At 36.1% G+C, this 24,744-nt stretch overlaps 1 protein-coding gene across 2 annotated transcripts; it reads right to left on the minus strand.

Moving 5' to 3' along the window:
• Positions 1–3: 3 nt before the first annotated feature.
• Positions 4–23,006, minus strand: LOC120314109 (actin, alpha skeletal muscle B-like). Of its 2 annotated transcripts, XM_039356852.1 has the most exons (9): positions 22,334–23,006; positions 18,797–18,970; positions 16,058–16,186; positions 11,585–11,695; positions 10,319–10,403; positions 9,674–9,835; positions 9,175–9,366; positions 2,412–2,593; positions 4–693 (listed from the first exon to the last, which is right to left on the minus strand). In XM_039356852.1, exons 2-9 carry the CDS (start codon positions 18,923–18,925, stop codon positions 550–552), a joined length of 1,134 nt encoding a protein of 377 aa, XP_039212786.1. In that variant the 5' UTR covers positions 18,926–18,970; positions 22,334–23,006; the 3' UTR covers positions 4–549. The 2 variants fall into 2 exon arrangements, with proteins under 2 accessions (XP_039212786.1, XP_039212787.1); XM_039356853.1 differs by lacking the exons at positions 16,058–16,186; positions 18,797–18,970 and having other exon boundaries at positions 22,334–22,371.
• Between the last annotated feature and the right edge of the window lie 1,738 nt (positions 23,007–24,744).

The following is a 24,744-nucleotide window of genomic DNA, read 5'->3' on the forward strand; positions in this document are numbered from 1 at the left end:
GAATCCAGCTTCCCTCATTGACTTTATTTCTCAAAAGCCGGCTGGGAAGGTTAAAAATGGAGATTACAAGATCTTAGGACACTGCAACAATCATAAATATATGCTGGTTGCCAAGTAGCTGAACCTTGATCATGTGGGGATGCAGTGATGGTGGTAAGTGCAAGAACCAGTTATAAGTCACTTTTTTCATGATAACTTTGAATGGTTGCTAAACGAAAGCTTGTAAATCAAGGACTACATGAACATTTAACTGGCTATTCTGTGATAAAGTATAAAATACTGAATTCACTGCCCAGAAGTGGTAGGAAAATTCCTAATGCACATTTTGTTCTAGGGGGGGGGAAAGAGTTTGAAGAAGTAGCTTTCCAATGATCATAGCTACCCTTTGCTTGTTACTGGAATGAAAAATCTGATGCATATTTTAGGCACCAGAAAACAGCACTTAATTAATTGGCAAAACCATTTACTGTAGTTTTAGAAGTGTGAAAAGAAAATTAAGAAAATAGTGAGAAACCACAAGGGATCCCTTATAGGAAATTGTAAGCATACTCAAAAGCATTTGCGATGGACAATGGAAGGACCAGCTTCTTCATATTCATCTTTGCTGATCCACATTTGCTGGAAAGTTGACAGAGAAGCTAATATGGAACCTCCAATCCAAACAGAGTATTTACGTTCTGGAGGTGCAATCATCTAGAAAAAGCAAAAAAGAAATATAGAAATGAGTGGAAAAATCTGTTGATATCACTCATAGTGGTTAAAGAGACCTCTATTTAATTTTATTTATTCTTATTGTACAAAATGGAGACAATACAGCATGTAGTTATAATATCTATAATAATTATAAGGTTCTATAGAAATTAGAAATTGCTTAAAACAAACAATTATTCATCTACTTCATGACAAATTCTGTGGTGGCTTTTTATTTATTTTTTTTAGTTCAGTTTAAACTGAATGATTGATAGTCTGCTCTATCCTAAAAGCTCAGGGACATCACATAAAGGCAGCATAAGCAGCACTTGAAATACAGCATCTACATATATATCTGAATCTAACATACCAATCATACTTGTGTTATTCAATAAGTCTTTGATCCTTTCTCCTGACTGGTATGGCTGATTCATAGTACAGGTTGTCTTCAACTAGTAGAGTAGAGTAGAGTAGAGTAGAGTAGAGTAGAACAGAACAGAACAGAACAGAACAGAACAGAACAGAACAGAACAGAATAGAATAGAATAGAATAGAATAGAATAGAATAGAATAGAATAGAATTCTTTATTGGCCAAGTGTGGTTGGACACACAAGGAATTTGTTTCTGGTGCATACGCTCTCAGTGTACATACAAGTAATAGTGATAATCATGATCATATACAACATGAAAATACATTAATCATAAATCGTGAATTTAGTGACCATGCAAAGTTACAACAGCACTGAAAAAAGTGACTTAAGACCGTTTTTCATACTTACAACAGTTGCAGCATCCCTGTGGTCACACGATCAAAATTGGCAATTGGGTCATATTTATGATGGTTGCAGTGTTCTGGAGTCATGTGATCACCTTTGGTGACTTCTGACAAGCAAAGTCATTGGGGAAGCCAGATTCACTAAACAACCATGTCACTGACTTAACACCTACAGTGATTCACTTAACAATTGTGGCAAGAAAGGTCGTAAAATTGGGCAAATTTCACCCAACAATTGTCTCGCTTAGCAACAGGTATTTAGGGCTCGGTTGTGATAGAGATTACTGTATCATCCAGACATCTTTATAAATAAACCAGAAAACAAACAATGTTTTCTAATTAAATTGCACCAGCTCCCAGAAAATGACAGAAAACCATGAACAACCAATGACCATATCCTGCCACTTCACTCAGCTTGTAGTTTATCTTGTGATACAAATATATTCCTATATGGCAGGAAGGTGGGGGAAAAAAAGTTATGGAAATTTTATTTTAAGAATCAAAAAGTCACTTTTTTTGAAATATTACTTCTTGCCTGAGCAAAAAGTGGCCTTCTTGGAAAACAGTTTAAAACTAGGCAGAACATTTGCTAAATTTGTGTATGCCGGTGTCAATAAAGATAAGAGCACATCATTAAGATGAATAGCGAGGTGTGTAAATAAACTTTTTATTGTATCAAAAATACAATGTCGTATTGAGAATAAAATGGCCCAGGGGGTTCACAGATTATGATAGGCCCAACCAGAGAATCTGTGCCATTGGTTCTGATTTCTGTATCTTTGATATTTGCATCTTTCTTCATAAAACCTTTTATTTGAGCCCCATTTTGTTTCTTTGAAGTCAGATAATATATGAAAATAGCATTCCTTAAAAAAATGTCCTAGATAATATTTCAGGAATATATTATTAAATATCTGTTAGACCAATGTTAAACATAATATTTACTTTAATTTTCATAGTACTTGGAGCCAGTGCTGTGATTTCTTTCTGCATACGATCACCAATACCGGGGTACATGGTGGTTCCTCCAGAAAGCACATTATTGGCATAAAGATCTTTACGGATATCAATATCACATTTCATTATGCTGTTATAAGTTGTTTCATGGATTCCAGCAGATTCCATTCCTGTAAAGAAATAAAATTAACTCATCAAAGATTTCAAAACAGGCTTCTGGTGGTTCCAGCGATGACGAATGGCGGCGTTTTACAAAGCCGCCCGTTCCTGGTGCATGTAAAAGCCGCGGGACTTTGACAATCAGCTGTCCCGCGGCTTGAATCTCCTCCCTGGGAAAAAGGGAGGAGGAGAGCTCTCAGGTAGAGGTAAGAGCTCCCCTGGATTCCTGTTATTTTGGGGATTGGGGGGTAGAGCTCCCTCGGAGCCTGAGCAACTCCGCGTTCCAGGGAGACTTCATTCCGAAGTTTTTGGGATGAAGCAAGTTGCCGCTTCCACATCTGCTTTTTTTTCCAGCTGCTTGTGAGTATTTGAAAGCAGACGGAGCAGACCAGGAGAGACTGTGCTTAAGTTTGATGGTGCCTTTAACTTCAGCAAGTTTCCTCTTCCTTTTCTTTTGTTCACTTTCCCTTTAGAAGAAAGGGAAAGTGAAAACTAAAATGGCGATCGTCTTTCTTGCCTGATTTGCATTACAGAGTAAAACCTGGATACAGATTAACTCTTTAAATACAGAAGTAAGAATTTGGCTTTTATTCTTTCCTCTTTTTTTCTCTATTTTTTTTTCTCTTTTTTTTAAGAACACTTAAAAGAACTGTGCCCTTTTTTTTTTTTCAATAAGAATCTTTCTTCTTGGAACTTAAGAAAATGGCTTCAAAACGTCTGCCTCCCGCCCCTAAGGTTCCTATTTCTTCTCCAATGCCTCAGCCTGCATCTCAGAAACCAAAATCACCTCCACCTTCTCCTCCTCCTCCTGCAATTTCTCTTAATGATTTACAAGATGCTTTAAAACAGCATGCCTTGGATATTAAGGAGGAGGTAAAAGATCTTATAATTGCAGAGAGGGCTAATACAGAAGAATTATTGGAGAAAAAGAATAAACAAGTAAGAGACCATATCCTTCTGGCCTTTCAGGGCCTAGCCCTGCACATAGAAAGGATTGATGACCAGATGGAAAAGATTACTGAAAATGCATCAAGGATGGAATTTAGAATGCAGGAGGTAGAGAACAAGATAGAAATTACACAGGATGAACAAATCATTTCACAATATAGGGAGATGGAACACGCATTGCGTATCAGAGGCCTGAGGGAGAACCCTCAGGAAGACTTAAAGATGCTTATTGTGAAAGATATTGCTCCTAATATTGGTTGGCGGCCTGAAATAATTGAGAATGAGATAGAAAAAATTTTTAGAGTTAATTCACGGGTTGCTAGACAGAGAAATCTACCAAGAGATGTGGTTATTTATTTTTCTAGAAGATCTATCCGTAATGAAATTATACAGGCTTTTTACAAACAAAAGTTTCAAATTGCTGATCAAGACGTGATAATTTTAAAAGAGATACCTCCAAAAATTTTAAGAGCCAGAAAAGATTTTACTTTCTTGTCTGATGAGTTGAAACATCGTCAAATTCAGTTCAGATGGGAGATTCCAAGAGGAATAATAGTAAATTATGAAGGGATACGTCACAGATTAACTACTGTTTCCAAAGCAAGAGATTTTTATCAGTCTATCTTAAAAGCAAGATTGTCACCACCTCCACAAATAAGGATGACAGAAGAGTCTCTTATGGCAGGAGCCTCATCAATGATGGTTATGGAACAAGCTGCACCGAATTCTGACATAAAAGAGCAAAGGATGACACGAGCTGCCCATAAACGTAAAGAAAAAGAGCAGTTGCAGAAGAGTGGTGAAAGTTTGGTTGTTACAGAGCCTGTGGGAGGGGCAAGACCAAAAAGATCTTCGACAGCAGATCTGCAGGCCATGCTCCAGAGGCTCCAGGCCGGTGGAGATGGTCAGGTTCCTGACCTGGAATGTTAATGGCTTAAACGTGCCCCAGAAACGAAGAAAGATTTTCCATTATTTGAAACAACATAATAATGATTTGATATGTTTGCAGGAGACTCATATAACTTTAAAGGATTCTAAATTTTTGATGAATTCCCGTCTGGGCACACATTTTACTGCTCCAGCCCCTGGGAAAAAAGGGGGAGTGGTAATTTATGTGAAGAAAACTTTTTCAGCTAAACTAATTGAGGCTGATTCTGAAGGAAGATATCTTTTTGTGGAATTATTATTACAAGGCCGAAAGGTTCTTATTGTTGGACTATATGCTCCCAATCAACAACAGAAACAATTTTATAAGTTGCTGCATGGCAAGATATCTCAGTTGGATTATAAATCGGTAATTTTGATGGGTGACTGGAATGGGGTTTTAGACCCAACTATAGACAAAAGAAGTTCCTCTAAAACTTTTATTCAAACTAAATTACCTATGACTTTCTTTGATTTGAAGGAAGAATTGGAGCTTATTGATATTTGGCGAGAAAGGAATACAAGTGATAGAGACTTTACCTTTTATTCTGATAGACACCAGTCATTTTCAAGGATTGATTTTTTTTTGATTACTAGTGACTTCCTCCCTAGAGTGAGGAAGGTGAAAATTTTTCCTAGAACATTGTCAGATCATAGTCCGGTGTGGATGGAGTTATATTCGGAAGACGGGAATAGAAGATCCTGGAGATTGAATGAGAACTTATTTAATCGGGAGGAGTTTGTACAAAAGTGTAAAGAACATTTAAAGGACTTTTTTACTATAAATATGAATAAGGGAACATCGATGTCTATGGTGTGGGACGCTAGTAAAGCATGTATGAGGGGAATTTTGATTCAATTGAATAAAGTTTTTAAGGAAAAAGGGTCACAAAGACGTAGAGAAATAGAAGAAGAGATCAAATCAAAAGAACAAGAGTTGGTTCTTAACCCTACTGATAATAATTTAAAGGTATCTATAAAGATGCTTAAGGAACAATTTAACATGTTGATGGCAGATCAGGTGGCTACCAATCTGTCGTATATGAGACATAATACTTTTTGCAATGCGAATAAGCCTGGGAGGTGGTTGGCTTATCAGTTACGAAAGAAACAGAAAGCTAGAATTATAGAGAAAGTAAAATATAAAGGTACTGAGGTTTTTCAGCAAGATTTGATTAAAAAAAGCTTTTTGGACTTTTACACAAAATTATATTCAAGTGATAATATAAGGGGTTTGGATATAGATAAATATTTACAATCAGTACATTTTCCTAGACTTTCAGAGGAACAACAAAATGGGATGAATAGTTTAATTACTGTGGAGGAAATTGGCTTAGCTATTAAGCAGTTAAAGGTTGGAAAGTCTCCTGGAACAGATGGACTGACTTCTAGGTATTATAAGATTTTATCTGAAGAAATGATAGAGCCACTAAAGGAACTCTTTAATAGTATTTTGTTGGGTATGCAAGTTCCTCCTTCTTGGAAAAGAGCTTTTATATCACTGATTCCGAAGGAAGATCAGGATCTTACAGAGCCTAAGAATTATAGGCCAATTTCATTATTGAATGTTGATTATAAGATCTTTACAAAAATTTTGGCAAATAGATTAATGCAGGTTATGAAAGACTTGATTCATAGTGATCAAGCAGGATTTATAACAGGGAGATATATGAAACATAATGTTAGACAAATTATTAACTTAATTGAGTACTTGGATAAGAATAATCAGATTCCTGTGGCTTTTATCTTTTTGGACGCTGAAAAAGCTTTTGATCAATTGGACTGGCAATTTTTATTTTCTTTGGTAGAGAAAATGAATTTTGGGGATAATTTTTTACATGCACTTAAAGCTATATATCAGCAGCAATCTGCACAAATTGTTGTAAATGGGGGATTGACTGAGAATTTCAATATTCAAAAAGGGACAAGACAAGGATGTCCATTATCCCCATTGTTATTTGTTTTAACATTGGAAATTTTATTGATTCAGATTCGGGAATCGAAGTTAGTTAAGAGTGTAAAGATGAGGAAGAATGAGTATAAATTGCGGGCATTTGCGGATGATTTGGTTTTAATTTTGGAACAGCCGAATCAGGCGATTGATGGTTTATTAGAAATTATAACAAAGTATGGGAATGTTTCTGGTTTTAAAGTTAATAATTATAAGACTAAGATATTATCTAAGAATATGTCAGTTAAAGAAAGGGAAAGTTTGATTAAAGCCACAGGTTTTCAGATGGTAAAAAAGGTTAAATACTTGGGAGTATATCTAACTGCTTCAAATGGAAAATTGTACAAGAACAATTATGAACCACTATGGGTAAAAGTCCAAAAGGATTTAATAGATTGGAAAAAATTGCAATTGTCATTGTTGGGGAGAATTTCAGCTGTAAAAATGAATGTTCTACCAAAGTTTCTTTTTTTGTTTCAGATGATACCTATTCTTAAAAAAGAGGCAAATTTGGAGGAATGGCAAAAGGGTATCAATAATTTTATATGGGCCGGGAAGAAACCAAGGGTTAAATTTAAGATATTACAGGATGCTCGAGAAAGAGGGGGACTTAAGGCACCCAATTTGAAATTATATTATGATGCAGCCGCCCTAACTTGGTTAAGTGATTGGCTTAATTTAACAAATATGGATATTCTTTTTTTGGAAGGTTGGGATTTAATATATGGTTGGCATGCATATTTAATTTTTAATAAGAAAGTTGATCGGACTTTTAAATCACATATTTTGAGGAATGCCTTACTTCGTGTTTGGAAGAAGTATTATTATAGATTAAATTATAAAATACCTATCTGGGGGATTCCCAGACATGCAATTGAGGGAACCTCTAAGGGGACAAATTTTGATAAAATTTCATATAAAGAATTGTTAATTTGTTCTGGTTCGAATTGGCATTTGAAATCCCTAGATGTATTAAGGCAGCAAAATATTCTACAGTCATGGTTTCAATATTTACAAATAATGGATAGATGGACTGTAGACAAGAAAGAGGGAATAACACTAGAAGATAGACAATTGGTTATTCAGATTAAAAACCAAGGTCCGGCTCATATAAAAAGAATATATAATGTTTTATTAGAGTTAGATTCGGAAACAGAATTGGTTAAAGATTGTATGATTAAATGGGCTCAGAATATACAGGAGCCGATCTCATTGGATTTATGGGAGATAATTTGGATAAGAAATGTTAAATTTACACAAGCTCAAAATTTGAGAGAAAATTTTTATAAAATGTTTTATAGATGGCATTTAGATCCTAAAAAATTATCTTGTATGTATTCCAACATACAGCCCAAATGTTGGAGATGTGGCAATAATGATGCGACATACTTTCATATTTGGTGGAATTGTAAAAAAGTAAAGGCTTTTTGGATTATGATTTGGTGGAACATTCAAAAGATTTTTAGAAAGAAGATAAAGTTTACTCCTCAACTATTTTTACTTGGTATTTTTGTTGACTTAAATGAAAAAGAAACTACTTTGATGTTGAATTTATTAACTGCAGCAAGGTTACTAGTAGGTCTATATTGGAAGAAAGATTCTTTGCCTACTTTAGAAGAATGGATATTTAAAGTATCTAGTTTTGCAGAAATGGCAAAAATTTCTGCTTATTTAAAGGATCATACACAAGAAAGATATATTACTGTATGGGGAAGGTGGATAGATTATATTCAGAAAAAATATGGAATTAAAAAGTTTTATTTATTTTATGAATGAATATCAAATATTATAGAGAATTGTTTTATAAGTTATGGAGTTAAAGGTTAATTATGATATTTTTTTTTCTTTCTCTTTTTTTTTCTTTTTTTTTAATTATTATAATTTTCTTTTTCTTTTTTTTTCTTAACCCTGTATTCTGCTCTGGGAAGTGAAGGGAGGGGGGGTGGGGGTGGGAGGGAGGGTAAGGGGGGGGTTCTCTATTTTAAAATTTTATTGTATTTTTATAAATGATTGTATGTTTTAAAAAATAAAAATTTTCAATAAAAAAAAAAGATTTCAAAACAGACCACTTTATCAAGTCGGTGGTGAGTATATGCTAAAAATGCAGTAGATGATTGTATATTGTTTGATAATCTATTCTAGTTGTTCAGCCAAATGCATGATTTTTAAAATCCATTTTATAAAGACATCCAGATTTTATTTGGATGTCTTTATAAGGAAGGCATTCAAAAAGTATCTACTGACATGATTAAATAGTCACAGAATTTATATCCCAGCAGTCTACATGTAGGTCTGTAAATAAATTTCTCCTGTCTTGTCAAATAAACTCTACAAATATTCATGTCAAATAAAAATCAGATCCAAAGGCATTTTTATTTTTTGAAAACTCTTACACTCTTTCTGACCATAAAACAAATCAGCTAGGCAACAGTCACAAGGCAGACACATACACAGGTTCACTAAGACAGAGTTCCCCAACTTTTCTGGCTTGACGGATTGGCGGGGGGAGGAGATGGTTCTGCACGAGTGGGGATGTGCAAGCATGTGCATGCACTCACCTGCTGTTTCTGCGGCCCGGTTGCAAACAATTCATAGCTCACTAGTGGACCGTGGCCCAGAGGTTGGGGACCCTTCCACTAAGACATTCATGACTTACTTCAACAAGAGCTCTAGGACACTTAAAGCATAAGTGTAGTTTTGTACCACTTAACTTCATCTTTGTTCAGCAGACTCAAGCCACACAAAGAAGAGGAACATGTCCAGGCCTACCTATAAAGGATGGCTGGAAGAGAGTTTCAGGGCATCGAAATCTTTCATTGCCAATTGTGATGACTTGGCCATCGGGAAGTTCATAGCTCTTCTCCAAAGAAGATGAAGAGGCAGCAGTAGCCATTTCATTCTCAAAATCCAGAGCCACATAGCATAACTTTTCTTTAATATCTCGCACAATCTCACGCTCCGCTGAAAATAGCCAAACAAACATTAAACAAGGAGGACAATTGAAACAAGATTGAATAGGGGGATGAAGGGATTATTGTAATGTTAAGGAGGGACAAGGGTTCTGTCATTGCAATAAAGAAAGGAATAAAGTTGGTTATGAACAACTGTGGTTAATCTAAAACATAAACAGGCTTAGGTTTCTCAGTAATATTGTATTAATACAGATTAATGATAACCTTTTGATGAGAAAAGACAGGTAGCACTTTATGCTGTTTTTATGGGTAATATTGTGGGCAAACAACGCAGCTTTAAGAAAAGTGCTGATTACCGGTAGTAACAAAAGAATATCCTCTCTCTGTAAGAATTTTCATGAGATAATCAGTGAGATCTCTACCAGCCAGATCTAGTCTCATGATAGCATGTGGCAGGGCATAACCTTCATAGATAGGTACATTATGTGTCACACCATCTCCAGAGTCCAGAACTATTCCTAGGAAAGCAGAAACAGAGTGTCGATATTTTTCATTACAGCCCTCACACTTCGCTTTTTAACATTTTTAACTCTGAAAGGAAAGATTGTAGGCTTTTCCCCACTTGTGTCTAATCATGGCACAAACATACCCTCAGAAAATCCATTTTGTTCAAGTACTACAGTATGCTTGGCATTTGTTTTATCCATGCTTCAAATTACTTTTCATATTTGAATATCTAAAGTTATTTAATTGTATAATATTACATGCAAGAATAGAGACAATGTGCCATACTTCAACATTTGTCTAGCACAATATCACTGATACAGAAGCTTCCCTATATGAAATCAATAAGGAGTATTTCCTCCAAACGTTTGGTAGGATAAAATTTAATTATTGTACTATGTATCAGTGCTCAATGTAAGAGAAAATGGAAGGTAATGGATATATTCATAGACATATATTTTTTAAAAAAGGGAATAGAAACTACAATCCAAATTTACCGGTAGTTCGTCCAGATGCATACAAGGAGAGAACGGCTTGAATGGCCACGTACATTGCTGGTACGTTGAATGTTTCAAACATTATCTGTAGATTAAAAGATTTTTAGCAACTCCAAATATGGAGGACAGCATGTTTAGTCCTACGCTAAGACATGGGACAGAAATTATCTCAAGAGCATACAACTTGGAACAATGGAATTATGTTAAAGAATGTAAATTTCAGATAAATATTAGGAATTTAAAAACATCTATCATTATGAGCAACTTCACAGTAAATCTAATTTGAAAGGGGGATGGTGAGAAACCTTGCACTAGTTGTGCTCTAGTGAAAGCTAGAGAAGCCACCCACAGGAATGCTTCCATTTGGATTCCTGCAGTGAACAGCGGATTGAATCAAGGCCCGCGTGCCTCTTCTAGCATGATGGTTCCAAAAAAGAGGAATAGTTTGCCTCCCAAAGCATTCTGAAGCAACAGTGTTTGTCTGCACTGTCATGGATAAAATATCTGACTTACTGTAACTGCTGTGTTATTTTATAATTGATGATTTTAATGTTTTTTTTAATGTTTTTATGTTGCAAGCCACCAATGTCATTGGACATGAGATGGGCGGCAAATAAATTTCATAATAATAAAATATCCATCAGAAGATATCAATCGTCTATGTTAGATATGCAGGAGCAAGATTCATATGCCATAATGTGACTGGGGAGGGGAAACGGGGTTTTGTAAGGTATTCAGACTACCATATAAATTCTTAGCTAGCATTTCTAGCGACATTGGCTTGTTTCAACCAGTCTGACAAATCATAACTTATTTTTTAATTTGTTTTTATTTGTTTGTTGTATTCTTCTCTTTCAGAGCTGCAGTTCTTTTGTTTAAATTGTTTCCTGCTCTGTGGCTAAAACAATCTTTGTTTGGTGTCAAGGATAGCACTGTCCATCCTACGTAATAATGCTCACCTGTCAAACTGAAGGAAAAGTAGTTCGACTCAGAGAAGTAGGATATTAAAAACTTGCCTCAGGCTATGATTTAAATTAAGGTTATGGCACAAATATGGCAAGATAAGAACTAACCCTAAACAAAAAAATAGATTAATAGATCTTTATATCAGGAATAAATACCGCTATTGATGGCTTATTGTGAAATTATTTTTTTGTGGTTATTACACAACAGTAATACTTCTGTGGTTATTACATGACAAGTTTTTTTTTTGCTCAGAAGGAAGGCAGTTCTTAATTTGAAAAGAAACAATATCCAAATAATTACCTGAGTCATTTTCTCTCGATTAGCCTTGGGATTTAAAGGAGCTTCTGTGAGCAGTACAGGATGCTCTTCAGGGGCAACACGAAGTTCATTGTAGAAAGAATGATGCCAAATCTAAAGATGGAGAACAATTTTTATTAAGCATCAGATATAGAGAATGACACATCAATGAAAAATGAAAAATGACTGAAAATGGGAATTCTTATGCAAATTTTTATTTGCACTGAGGAGTCTATGCTCCCTCTGAGGCTGATTTAATTTTACAACATTTCATATAATTGGGGAGCTGCATGTTTCATTTAGTCCCATAAATGAAACATTTAGACAGTCACTATCCAGAGCCTTCATCACATGAGCATGACAGACACTCCTGCCACTCTGTAACAACTACAAAGGAAATCCTTATGCAGCACTCTTGCTGCAAGCAGTATTAAGGGACAACTCTCTATCAGGAAGATGTCGTTTAAGTGACACCAGGCGGGTAGGACATAACCAGAACACCCATGAGATTTTCCTTAATATTCCCATAATATGTTTTCATATAAGCTCTGGCAGCAAATGCTTCAGACAGCCATGCTTGAAAGCACTGTTACAGAGACCTCAATCTGAGATTTTTGAAATTTTTACTGCTTCACAAATTTTCATTACAGCGGCTTTCAGAATTGTCCATAATGGAAAAAGTTGCCCAAGGGATTCAAGTGTAATATATTACATACTAAATCAAAGGTTTGTCATTCTATTCATATCTAATGACTAGATTTCCCCTATTTTGTGTCCAATTTTTTGCATTTTATGAGTGCTAAAGGGAAACCACTTGGTTTTCCACCTGCATTGGCATTTCAGATTTTAAAATTAGATGTAAGGAACAGCTAAGAATGATTTCCCTTCTACGTGCTATGAAAGAACAATGAAGATTAAAAATAATGCCGCTTCCTTGTCCTTTCGCTTTTGTGCACCAGATATGTTGAATGCCACTCTGAGCAGATGAACCCAGATCTAGACTCCATGATTTTGCATTTCATTTAGCACCATGTGACATCTACTACGAGAAATCTGGCCACAGCACATAAATCTGTGTGCAATGTTTCAACATTGCTCTAACAACAGTTGTTCTGTTCTCACTGCTTCATTTAATTCTGTGCATGCTATCGTCCAAGTTCAAGTTGCCAACTAGATCATTTGGAGCAGAGTTCCTGCTGTTGAATCTGGGATAAATGCTGTTGAGGATCTCAGAAATCAGTTGAGACAGCCAAATACTAGAGCTCCTGTAATTTATCCCTCTCAACGTTTTATTTATTTGTTAAATTTATATGCCACCCATCTCCCATGAACGTGATGGGGGAAAAGGTGGTTAACAGTGGTTAGTATGCAGTATTTCAGGCTAACTCTGCCCATTGCCAGTTCAATCCTGACCAGCTCAAGTTTGACTCAGCCTTCCATCCTTCTGAGGTCAGTAAAATGAGGACCCAGATTGTTGAGTGGCAATATGCTGACTATGTAAACTACTTAGAGAATGCTGTAAAGCACTGTGAAGCAGTATATGCTAAGTGCTATTTCTATTGACTTCCTGAGATCAAATTCTGTGAGAAAATAGTACCACAGAAAAAAACAGTAGGGAGAAGGTAAGTAGGGAGAGGGAAAAGTAGGTCCAACAAAAAAGTAAATGATTTAGTTTTGGGATGATAATTGGAAGAGAAGCAGGGACCCAGTTGTACCCAAATATAACCTTACCCATTGGCCCCCTCCCGCATACAGCTACTCATTTCTCTATGTTTTCTTTCACCGTGGTCTCCTATGTAGGTCCACTCTGCAGTAGGACCCACTGACTACATTCTCACTTCCTCCCAATAAAAACATGTTGAGATTACACCTTCCCATTCTGAATTATACCATCTTGATTTCTGCCTGTTTCCTGCAATCTAACCGTAGCTTCTGTTTGCTCTAATGTAGGGGTATCAAATTCACAACGTCACGTGACATGTCGCAACGTACCGCGACTTTTTTCCCATTGCCAACAATGGGCTGGGCGTGGTTTCGGCATGACGCATCCAGCCCCCGGGCTGGTAGTTTGACACCCCTGGTCTAAATCAGAAGTAAAATGTTATTTTAGATTGCAAGTGGAAATCAGCAAAAAAAAGGGGGGATATATAAGTTGGATACTCAAGTAAACAATGTAATTCCTTTTGCCAGTTAAGTCATTTTTTTTTTCTGCCATAAAGGTGATTTCTCTGTATTTCTTGTAAAAGGAAAAATCTCTTTAGGAAAAAGGGTTTTTCCTTGCCTCCTATTTTTTGTAGGTGATGATTACCTGCCCCCAAGTCTCTTGTGACTAAACTATAAACTTAGTTTCTAAGGTTCTGGACTGAGTTGCAGCTGAGGCAGTTTAAGAAAAGGCTCTGAAGGCTCTGAAGATTTATTTATTATTTATTATTAAATTTATTATTTAATCAATTTCTACAGTCCACGACTATGGAGGCAAACAATGCAGGTAGTCCTTAACTTATAACCATTTGTTTAGTAATCACTCAAAGTTACAATGGCACTGAAAAAAGTGAATTACATCCAGTCCTCACACTTATGACAGTCACAGTGTTGCCATTATCACTTGAGCAAAATTCAGCAACTGGCATGTATTTACAACAGCTGAAGCCTCCTAGGTCATGTGATCACTTTTTGCAACCCTTCCACTGGCTTCCTGCAAGCAAAGTCAATAGAAGATGGTCATTTAATGACCACGTGATTCACTTAAAAACTGAAGTGATTCACTTAATAACCATGGCAAAAAAGGTCATAAAATCAAATGCAGTTCACTTAAGAACCAACTTGCTTAGCAACAGAAATTATAGTGCCAATTGTGGCCGTAAATTGAGGACTACCTGTAATAAAAGTTGGGCAGTTAATCCAGACACCTGATGAACGATGAGCTAATTCTGGATTCATTTGTCTTTATGCTCAACTGCCATAGAAAAGCAGGCCTTAAGTAGCACAAAGTCTTCAGTTAACTTTTTTCAAGGAAAGCTCTTCCACTTTTGGAACTTTCATAGGATTATACTGGGATAGGGTGAGATTGAAGAGATGAATTTGTTGTGGGCTACATGTGAAAGTTTAGCTACGGTGCCAGATTTTGTTTTAGCTTTTAATACTTGTGATTTTAATATTTTTTATGGTACATAGATGTTGTTTTATCTTTTGGTTATGACCCGCCCAGTGTTGGGTACAAGATGGATGGCCAATGTTTTAAATAAAATAATAAAATAAACTGTTACAGATTACTGGGCATGGGTGGATGATGAAACAAAACTCAGCCCTTCCCAATGAAGGCAGAGAGGTGACTGTTAGAGGACCTGGAGGGCAGGAGAGGAAGCCTAGCTAACTACCCTCCCTGCTTCTGACCTTTTAATGATTTAGCATATTTGGATAAACACAGCTGGGAATCCCAGGAGACAAAGCATTGAGCAGCCACAGCAAAGAATGTATCACAGATGCCGCCTTTTAAACTTTAGAACTACTTGACAACACAGGAAATAGAAATGAAAGGGGAAAGGGGGAATTGCAGAGATGTAGTGGGAACAATTAGGGCTGTGAATGGGATCCATTGAAATGTCATTTATGGAAAAGCTATGCTACCATCTACAGGATGAAGTATGTCATTCCATTTCCTCCACCCCGTCCTCAAAAAAAGCACAGCATGTCTATGGAGATTCTCCATAGAGAGAATCTATGCATAACTGAAGAAGCTTCTTGGATGAGAAGCGAAATGTTTTCAAAGAAAAATAAAATTCCAGGTGCCTTTTGGAAAAGCACCTTTGGGATAGTAGCACAGCAGTTCTTACAATCAGCTAAAGGGGCAAAGAAAGGATGAGGCAGGTTCTGAAGGCTGTGGGAGAAAAACTAAGAAATTTTCATCCTAACCTATCATTTCCATTGAGTGCTTAGATATGAGCCAGCATGTGAAAACCAAAGTCTCTGAACTTCTGTTAAAGCAATCACATAGAAGCAAGCAAGCAAGCAAATACAAATTATGCCAGAACAGAGCACACATTCAATCTGGATCTCTATAAAAGTTTCAGCATGGAAGCCACAACTGAGTTATGCTTAAGACTATTCCTTGTCATAGAGATGCTCCCTCTCTTCTATATGGGATCTTGTTTCTTCACAGAGCAGAAATATAAGCAAACATATATCAATGTGCATTGCTGCACACTTAGCATTTCCAGCTGTGATGATCTTGTGACCCAGATGAGTGTGTGGGAATAACATAGCCACAAAAAGTATGACCTCAAGAAAAATAATAATCAAGGATACCCCCCGTTTTTTTGGTGCAGAAAGGGAGACTTTATATTGCACTGTACATAAAGAAATTGGTTGGTTCTGATTGGTTCCAGTTCAGAGGAATTAGCTATCTCATTGGTGCAGGTATGATTACCTGACATTTTCAAAAGTAGCAAATCATCGGGAGTCACAAAAAGCACTCACCTTTTCCATGTCATCCCAGTTTGTGATAATACCATGCTCAATGGGATATTTCAGGGTCAGAATTCCTCGTTTACTTTGTGCTTCATCCCCAACATAGCTGTCTTTCTGGCCCATCCCTACCATAACTCCCTGTAAAATTTATCAATCAAAGGAAAACATCACCATTAACACTGTATCACAAACATTACATAGACCAGTGGTGGCGAAACTATGGCACAGGTGCCAGAGGCGGCACTCAGAGCACTCTCTGTGGGCACAGGTGCCATTGTCCCAGTCCTAGGCCTTCAGCTAGGTTTTATAAAACCTTTTTGCTTTGGGCGTCTGCTGCCATGTGCAAAAAAAAAAAAAGATTCAATCAATCAATATCAACTTCTCTCAGAAAAAAAAGATCTTGCAAAGTTGGAATTGATTGATTTAACTTTTTAGTCCCACCCAGTCTGCCGTTACCACCACAGCCATGCCCACCCAATGGGCCACACCCACCCGGCACCTGACAATGCATAAGTGGGTTTTGGGTTGCAGTTTGGGCACTCGGTCTCTAAAAGATTCGCCATCACTGACATAGACTAACTAGTGTCTGGTGTAATTCAGCATCAGCATCAACAACAAGAGGGGTAAATTCTTTTATTCTGCTTTGGTCTGTGTCTTTGGCAATCCCACACAATTCCTTTCATTGCTTTCTTTGCATAGATAAGTCAACACTCCTCTTCCTAAAGCAGACATCTATAACACCTAGACAATAGTATTATAAAATCTCTGATAATGATACATTACATAGGGCATAGGCTATACTATGATAGAATCAGTCATTGTGAATTTATAGGTAATCTGCATTTAACGTCCATTCATTCAGCAACCATTCAGGATCGCGACACTACAGAACTAGGGGTGCTTATAAGTGTTCTTATAATTGTGGCTGTCACAGCATTCCCACGCTTGGCGTTCAACTGATCATTATTTGCAACATTCACTGCCATCTTCTAAAAAAGTCAGTGAGGAAGCTGGCAGGAGATTGCAAATGGAGATCATGTGAGCGCAAGATGCTGCAACCATACAGGATTCACCTAATGACAGGACTGCCAGAACTGCTGTCATAGGTTAGTGTGGTCATGTGACATCACACCATATGTCTATGTTGCTTAGCAAAAGAGTTCCTGGTCCCAATTACTGTAAGTGAGGACTATTTGTACTATACTGTGTGGGACCAATACAAATTCCATAGGGCACTTTCAAGTTTCAGTATTTGATTTACTTCAGTGGGGAAAAAATGACCTGCTATATCACACATTTATTGGTACTCCTTTCCAAGCAAGTGGACTAAAGCTGAGGTCCCATGGAGGATTGTGGATTGCATTGATAAATAGGCATATAAGATTGTTCTGTGGCTCTCCCATTAAAATCAACAAGATTTAATGTTTAATTATGCCCAAATTCTATGCCATACTTTAAATACTCCACAGCAGCACTCATCAAGATGTGATTTACTTTCCAATTATTCTGTCTTTACTTTTGATACACATTTAGAATTGCTAAGTGTTTTGCTTTCTTTAGCTTTCATTTTAAAATACTGATTTATTTGATGTGATGTTCTTTTGAATTTTTTTTATAAAGCTAAGTTTATTACATGGAGAATATTAAACTAAAAGACATAAAAACAGTTCTGTAACTATGCCATATTTATAAACTAAGTTATATAACAGAATTTAGTAACTTTTCTTTTTAAAATGCACATTGTAGGGTTTAACATGTAAGTGTGACACCCTGAAAACCATTCATAGAGACAATCTCATGTTTGAAAAAGTATCTTTAATCCGTAAATTTTATTCCATTTCTTACAAGCTACCTTAATCAGTTGATTTCAAATGACTTACACGGTCATTATTTATCTTACATGATCATTCATCTTGGGAAAAGAAATGATTGTCCTATGTTTTAAACATTATATTCTAGTCATTGATATGCAACATTAATAACTTCAAAGAATTAAACAATATTTTATTCTGAAATATTTTGTACAAAGATCTAGACCAGGGGTAGGCAACCTTGGCTCTTTTATGATTCGTAGACTTCAACTCCCAGAATTCCTGAGCCAGCATGGCTCAGCTTGGAAACCTCTCCCTTTCCCCTCAGTGTGGCTGGCTCAGGAATTCTGGGAATTGAAATCCATGAGTCATAAAAGAGCCAAGGTTGCCTACCCCTGATCTAGACCTATCACTAGGCAGCGCAGCCATTTGCCTCAAATAGTGGCAAATGAGTAGGATAATAATTGCCAAGAGTTACACGAAAGGTAAAATAAAGTCAAGATGGAAGTTGCAGCTGCATGATTTTCAAACACCCATCGCTCATCACAACACATGTAAAAAAAAGAACAAAGCTTCAATCTTGCAGTACATCTTGATCCTTCTCTGGATGGCAACTTCCTTGCTATTTCTCTGAATCTCCTGCCATTTTCTTCTATTCACAACAAAGTTTGCTCACCACTTTGCCTGTTTTAGTCTCCTAAATTGGTCTGCTGCCTTCAGAAGTAGTGATCAGCTGAAGGAAAATTCAATTAAGAATCTACTAATTTCCTACATATGGAATGGGGGATTTTTTTAAAAAAAAAAATAGTATTGGAGCAATCCCATTTTATAAATTGTTGAAAAATGTTCAATGGATTTTGAGATGTATTCAAATAAAATGCAGTGACTTTTAAAATCATCCATTTTCAGGGTTTTTATTTATATTATTTAAACTGACCTGGTGCCGAGGGCGCCCAACAATAGATGGAAAGACAGCCCGAGGAGCATCGTCTCCTGCAAATCCAGCCTTACAAAGCCCAGAACCATTATCACAGACAAGAGCTGTGGTTTCATCATCATCACCCATGACTTCTCACTATCCTTTCAGCCAAAGTCAAGGAAAAAAGCAGGTCTGGAGTTGGGAAATAATTTGAACTATCAAGCATCGTTTACAGAAACAGGAAGCAAACCACATACTATAGCTTCTAATGAACTCAGAAAATATATACACAAATCAATTAATATGATAGTGCTGATTTTAATTATATTCAAGCTGAAATAACCTGAGAAGGAACTGATTGTAAGATCTTTAAACCCATTTGTTTGTTTCTTAAATGATCCTCTTTCCGGGCAATAGTTGAACTTTTTTGTTTTTCTTAAGATACAAATAAAATATCCAACTACTCATAAGATGTTTATGTATGGGGTGAAAGGAACAAGCTTTTTTCTTGACACTCCTTATTCTCCTGAATATCTGTTCATGAGTTGGAAGCAGCAGTATGGAGATTATAAGAAAAGTCAATGAAAATGGATTCCACTCTTCTATCAGCAGAAGCTTTTGTTAGAACAAAGATAGCCAGAAATAGATATTAAGAACGAAGAGATAATTCAAAATGATGTCTTGAGGTACTTATTATACAGACAGCTGGTTCAATGGTTCAAGCAGCACAGATGGGCAAGCTCAAACAGAATAAATAAAACAAGAATGATTAACAGTGTGAATGACATCAAGAGAAAGCTTTAGGATGCAGAGAAAACAGGAGAAAAACAACTTCTCATAATTTTTCAAAGGTGCATGGATGTGCAGAAATAGAATAGCATTATAACAGGAGTCCTATTTCTGGATTTCAAGCACATTGAATTAGTATGTATGATTTCATGTATACAAATCTTTTTATAACATCCTCTACATTATTAAAAATCTTGGAAGGCTTCCACTTATAAAGAATACCCATTTGAAGCATAGTTGTGCATTCTTAGATGCCTTATCTATTTATTGTTAATCTTAGGCTCTATCTATTAATTTAATTTATTAAAATTTATAGACTGCCCCACTCCCGCAGGATTCCGGGCAGCTAACAATAAAAACACAACATAACTTAACAAAACAAACAATACAATAACATTCATCCAGGGGTCAGATTTTATAAACCCCAGGCCTGCCAGAAAAGCCAGGTCTTAAGCAGCTTGCGGAAAACCAACAGGGTGGGAGCAGTCCTAATCTCCGGGGGGAGCTGATTCCAAGACGTGGGCGCCATCACAGACAAAGCCCTCCCCCGCGGCCCCGCCAAATGGCACTGCTTGGCCGATGGGACCTGAAGGAGGCCCAGCCTGTGGGATCTAACTGGATTAGTGCATCCTGAGCACAAGGCTACGGATTTTTTTACATTCTACTAGTAAACAGCTGGGAATAGGAGAAATGGCAATGCCTATACTCAAATCCAGTTGCTATTTTTAGAGGATTCATAATATTATAAAGATTCTCATATAATATTCTTGACTGTTGAGTGGAAAAAAAATGGAGCGGAAAAGTCAGCTTCATTTCACATATTACAGCAGTGACTAACTCCACTGATATGTCTGTTCAGCTGCATGGCCAAAGACATCTCTTAGAAGTGTAGTATAGAGGTGTAATCTCTTCAAACACAATAGGCATTTATCAAATTCTCGAGAAATCAAATTGAGGGTCTTAACTCTTGTGCATTCCACAGTAATGATAGAAATTTGGGCAAGTTAACCTTCATGGAGGAAATTCAGTCTTGCTTTGAATTTGAGTAATTAAGCTAAGTTTTCTGAGATACAGGAATATTTATTAGAATGGTAGGAGAGTAATTAAATTTACTCCCTACCACCTTTTATTCACACAGATAGTAGGGGTGAGATAAGGAGAGATTTGCCTGGAGAGAATACTAAAATTTCCCTACTTTTCAGGTTAACTGTTGATTGAAAGTGTATCAGAGCCTTAATACATGACTTACCCACACTTGATACTAGTATATTTAGCATGGACAGGAGAATCCTATTGATGTATCTTGCATAGATGTCTAATATCTCTATCTACATTCTCCTTCTTCAGTAATTAGATTCTGGGAGGTGGGTCCAGGGAGCAGTGCTGCCTGCCTATTATTTTTTCTCATATGAAGACATCATTATGTAATTAACACAAGAAAGTCTTTTGGCTTAGATTATGTTCAATTTGTACATAAAGCAAGTATATTATTTGAAGCTACTCTACAGCAGCAGCAGCATATTCCTAACCCACCCATAATATAAACAATCTCAGCAGGAAAGATCTAAAAATAGACCCTCTCTGGAAAGCTTTGGATAATTCTTTGAAATGGCAGCTGTTCCCATTAAGTGTTCACTTACAAGAACTATTCTATATTTGGGAACTATGAGCCCTTATCAAAAGAACTGTTCTAGAAAGTGGAGTGAGATAGGACTGGGTTTATTTACCATAAACAACAAGTACAATAGACCTCTCTTGAAATTCTGAAGTTCAACTCTAAGGCTAGATGCTTTTCCTTCACTTGTGCCAGATATTGATAATCAACATGGTGTAGAAAAGAAATAATCCCATTTTTTTCTCTGGAAATAGAAATCCATTTCCCAGTGTACCTAAATCACGGCTGAAAACATGTTTTTTTCCATTCATCATGCAATGGAAGAGTTGTTCAATGGAGTACCTGTCAGAAGCCATTAGAATCCATATACTTTAGATTTTTACTGCATCTCTCAGTTAGACATACTGAATTGTATAACATGCTCTTGTTCCCAATAATCTTGCCTTTTTTAAAAAAAAAAAAGAAGTCAGCCATCCAATAGAGTTCAGGAGCTCAAAGAAATCCAAAGGTGATTTAGTAAGATTGACAAAGTGAATATTTCATTTTTTTTAAAGTTAGTGCAATTAGCTAGAATTGAAAAGAACATTAAAATTTGATGCACTGAACTGTGTTTTTCTGAAATGCATTCGGAATACAGAGCATGCTTCTCTACCAAAAACATAAATGATGTAAAACAAAGACCTTTTGAATTTGCAAATAAAATGGGGACATGGTTGGCATACAAATTGCAAAAAGAAAATGGAAAGGTAATGTATTTTACAAGAAGTAAATACTGTAATAGCAGATAATGTGAATAGGTGAAAGAATTCTAGCATCATGCCTCTTTATACAAAGGTCAAGAAATTTCCTCAGAAAGTAGATGAATACTTGCATAAACAGAATTTGTTCCAACAAACTACTGAAGCCAATTTTAATGGCTGTACTATTCCAGCTATACTATTAAAATGAATTAAAATATCACATAACATAGCTTGAGTGCATTTGCTAAAATTATTCAATTAACAAATTTATGCAGACTACTGAAATTTAATTAACAATGAAATTTAATATTTAATATATTAAAATATGCTTTGATAGATCAGCAAATTTTTAAAAATGAAATCAAATTTGCTATTGTCAAATGTGAAAAAGGTTATCTACTAAATACTTACCCAAAAGATACAAGGAAGCAACAAAATGCAACAGCTCTCTTGGAACCAATGACTCTCTCGTCTTCTGCTACATTTATACAGTTTGTGGAACGGAGTACATAGACTACACAGGTCTGCCTTGCCATTTTTGGAAACATTTTTTTTTCAGTGTTTGCTTATCACTGACAGTTTACAGGGCTGGATAAATTAGGGCACAATTTCTAGTACTTTTGGATACTTTCCCACTGTAAGTTGTTAAACTGGCTTCCTCTTTGCTTCCCAATCCTTTTTCTCACTTTATGTTTCGTCAACCAATTTGCTTCATTAAATATTTAATTAACTGTCAGAAATTCTGTTCACACTCAACTGGCTGTGGTTCCAAAAGAAAAAAGTAACCAGGTACAATATTATGGTACCATTCAAGTTGTCATCAGGTTTTCGAGGAAAACAGACATAAAATAACTACCTTATCTTGCGATGGGATGACTCCATGCCTGAAAACTGTGGCTGACTCATAATCACAGGTCACTTACTTCTCTATCTCTTCATTTGGTTATACATGCCCTACAGCATTTTTTTTTTAAACCCAGCCTCTCAAAAGAGGCTTAGATATTCTTGGAACAGGTTTACTGACATTCATGGGATCTATTTTACAAATAACTAATCTTAATCCAATCCACTATAAAGCACACTATATGTCCCAAATGTGCTTTTTCAAGAGGCAACTGGACTTTGTTTTTCTTTGAAGATGTTGCACTTCTTATGCAAGAAGCTTCTTCAGCTTTGACTGGATGATGGGGAATGGAAGGCTTTATATTCCTTATGGACAGCTGTTCGTTTGCATTCTTTTAGAAAGTCACTGAGGCCACTTGGAAATTTATCTGTGTCCTCAAGATCACCTGAGTGGTGCAAATGGGTGTGGAACTTCTAAGTGGCCTCAATGATTATCTAAAAGAATGCAAAGGACGAGCTGTCTGCAAGCAATACAAATCTTTCCATTCCTCACCATCCAGTCAGAGCTGAAGCAGCTTCTTGGATAAGAAGCAAAACATCTTCAAAGAAAATGAAAGCCCAATTGCCTCTTGAAAAAGCACCTTTGAGACAACCATGACCTGAATGGCTGGATCACATAGACATACTATGTGTCAATAAGCAGTTATGTTATGTTGGGAGATCCAATTATACCCACAATTATTTTAAAATTACAGCCTGACCAAGGTGCTTATGGTTATATAGTTACATGGTACATCTTCCGTTCCCTACGCCAGTCCTCCATAAGGCTTTTTTTGACTTAGAGACCTGAAGTGATTCCAATTCCCAACTGCAGAATTGGCTCAGTATTCTAGTGTGTGTGAGGCTGGAAAAAGCAGCCCTCACATGCTCTGTAAAATACCTATGAATGATAATAGCAAAAGTACTTCTACTCAGCAGGAAGATGAGATAGCTCAGCTTTCAGAACCTGTAGATTGCAGCTTCTTGCATATCAATAAATATTATATACAGGGATTAAAATACATACTCCTGATTGTAAATTCAAGGCATAATAGTGATCTTCAAGTATTTTATGTGTATGAAGAGATGGAGCAGACTTACTTAGTGTGATTGGAGGCTAGGACATTGTAATAAATATCTTTTCTTTTAAGATTTCTTCTGAGTGAATCATTCATTTCAATAATTCAGTTACTGTTAAAAGCATGTAACAATTTAGCAGGTATGGTATTTTTTTTAAAAAAAAATTACTACTCACACCCCTCTTACCAAGGTTAATTTTTCTAGTCAAAAACAGAAAATACTTGCAGTTGAAGATTTCAAAATAAACACAAAGCATGTATGTTTTCTTTTTCATGTTTGCATCTGACAACTTACTAGTTCAAGTCATAATTTTATTCAAAATTTGGCAGCACTTCATTTAGCTGCAAGTTACTTGCTGGTTGTCAGACCCTTTCAGACAACAGATTTCAGTAATGATGCTTTGTATTCCCTTGGCTTTTCCCCATTAGATGCTTTTCAGGTGTTAATTTGGCACACCTGGACCTACCATACGAAAAAAGAATTCTACCTGTTGAGTGTTGATCTTTTTTAGATGCCAGCTCTGGATAATGTGATTAATTATCCTTGAAAAAATTCCCCCTTTTTCAGTAGTGAAAATTATTTTTTTACAAAAAATAAAGAAAAAAAAGTATATTTAAAGGTACTTAGAATTATTAGTCAGATTATAAATTTCTCAAATTGTTACTACCAAGGACATTGTTATTCTTCCAAGTCTCTCCTCCATCTCTATTGTTGATATTACTAATGACATTTAGATGGTAAAAACTGGAAGGTTATCAACCAGACACTTAATATGTTGTGCAATTAGATTATATCTAAAATAATAAATTACTGTGAATTGGAAAACTTCATTTTATCCAACACAAAAACTTCCCTTATGT

The sequence above is a fragment of the Crotalus tigris genome, unplaced genomic scaffold, assembly GCF_016545835.1.
Source record: "Crotalus tigris isolate CLP2741 ecotype Arizona unplaced genomic scaffold, ASM1654583v1 scf7180000018831.1652172, whole genome shotgun sequence".
NCBI classification, from domain to species: domain Eukaryota; kingdom Metazoa; phylum Chordata; class Lepidosauria; order Squamata; family Viperidae; genus Crotalus; species Crotalus tigris.

Coding starts and splice junctions, on each gene's coding strand:
- LOC120314109 (XM_039356852.1), bottom strand. CDS start 18,925: ATGGGTGATGATGATGAAACCACAGCTCTTGTCTGTGATAATGGTTCT. Junction 10,404..11,584: donor ATCGAGAGAAAATGACTCAG/GTAATTATTTGG, acceptor TTTAATCTACAG/ATAATGTTTGAAACATTCAA. Junction 694..2,411: donor CAAGTACTATGAAAATTAAA/GTAAATATTATG, acceptor TGCTTTTTCTAG/ATGATTGCACCTCCAGAACG.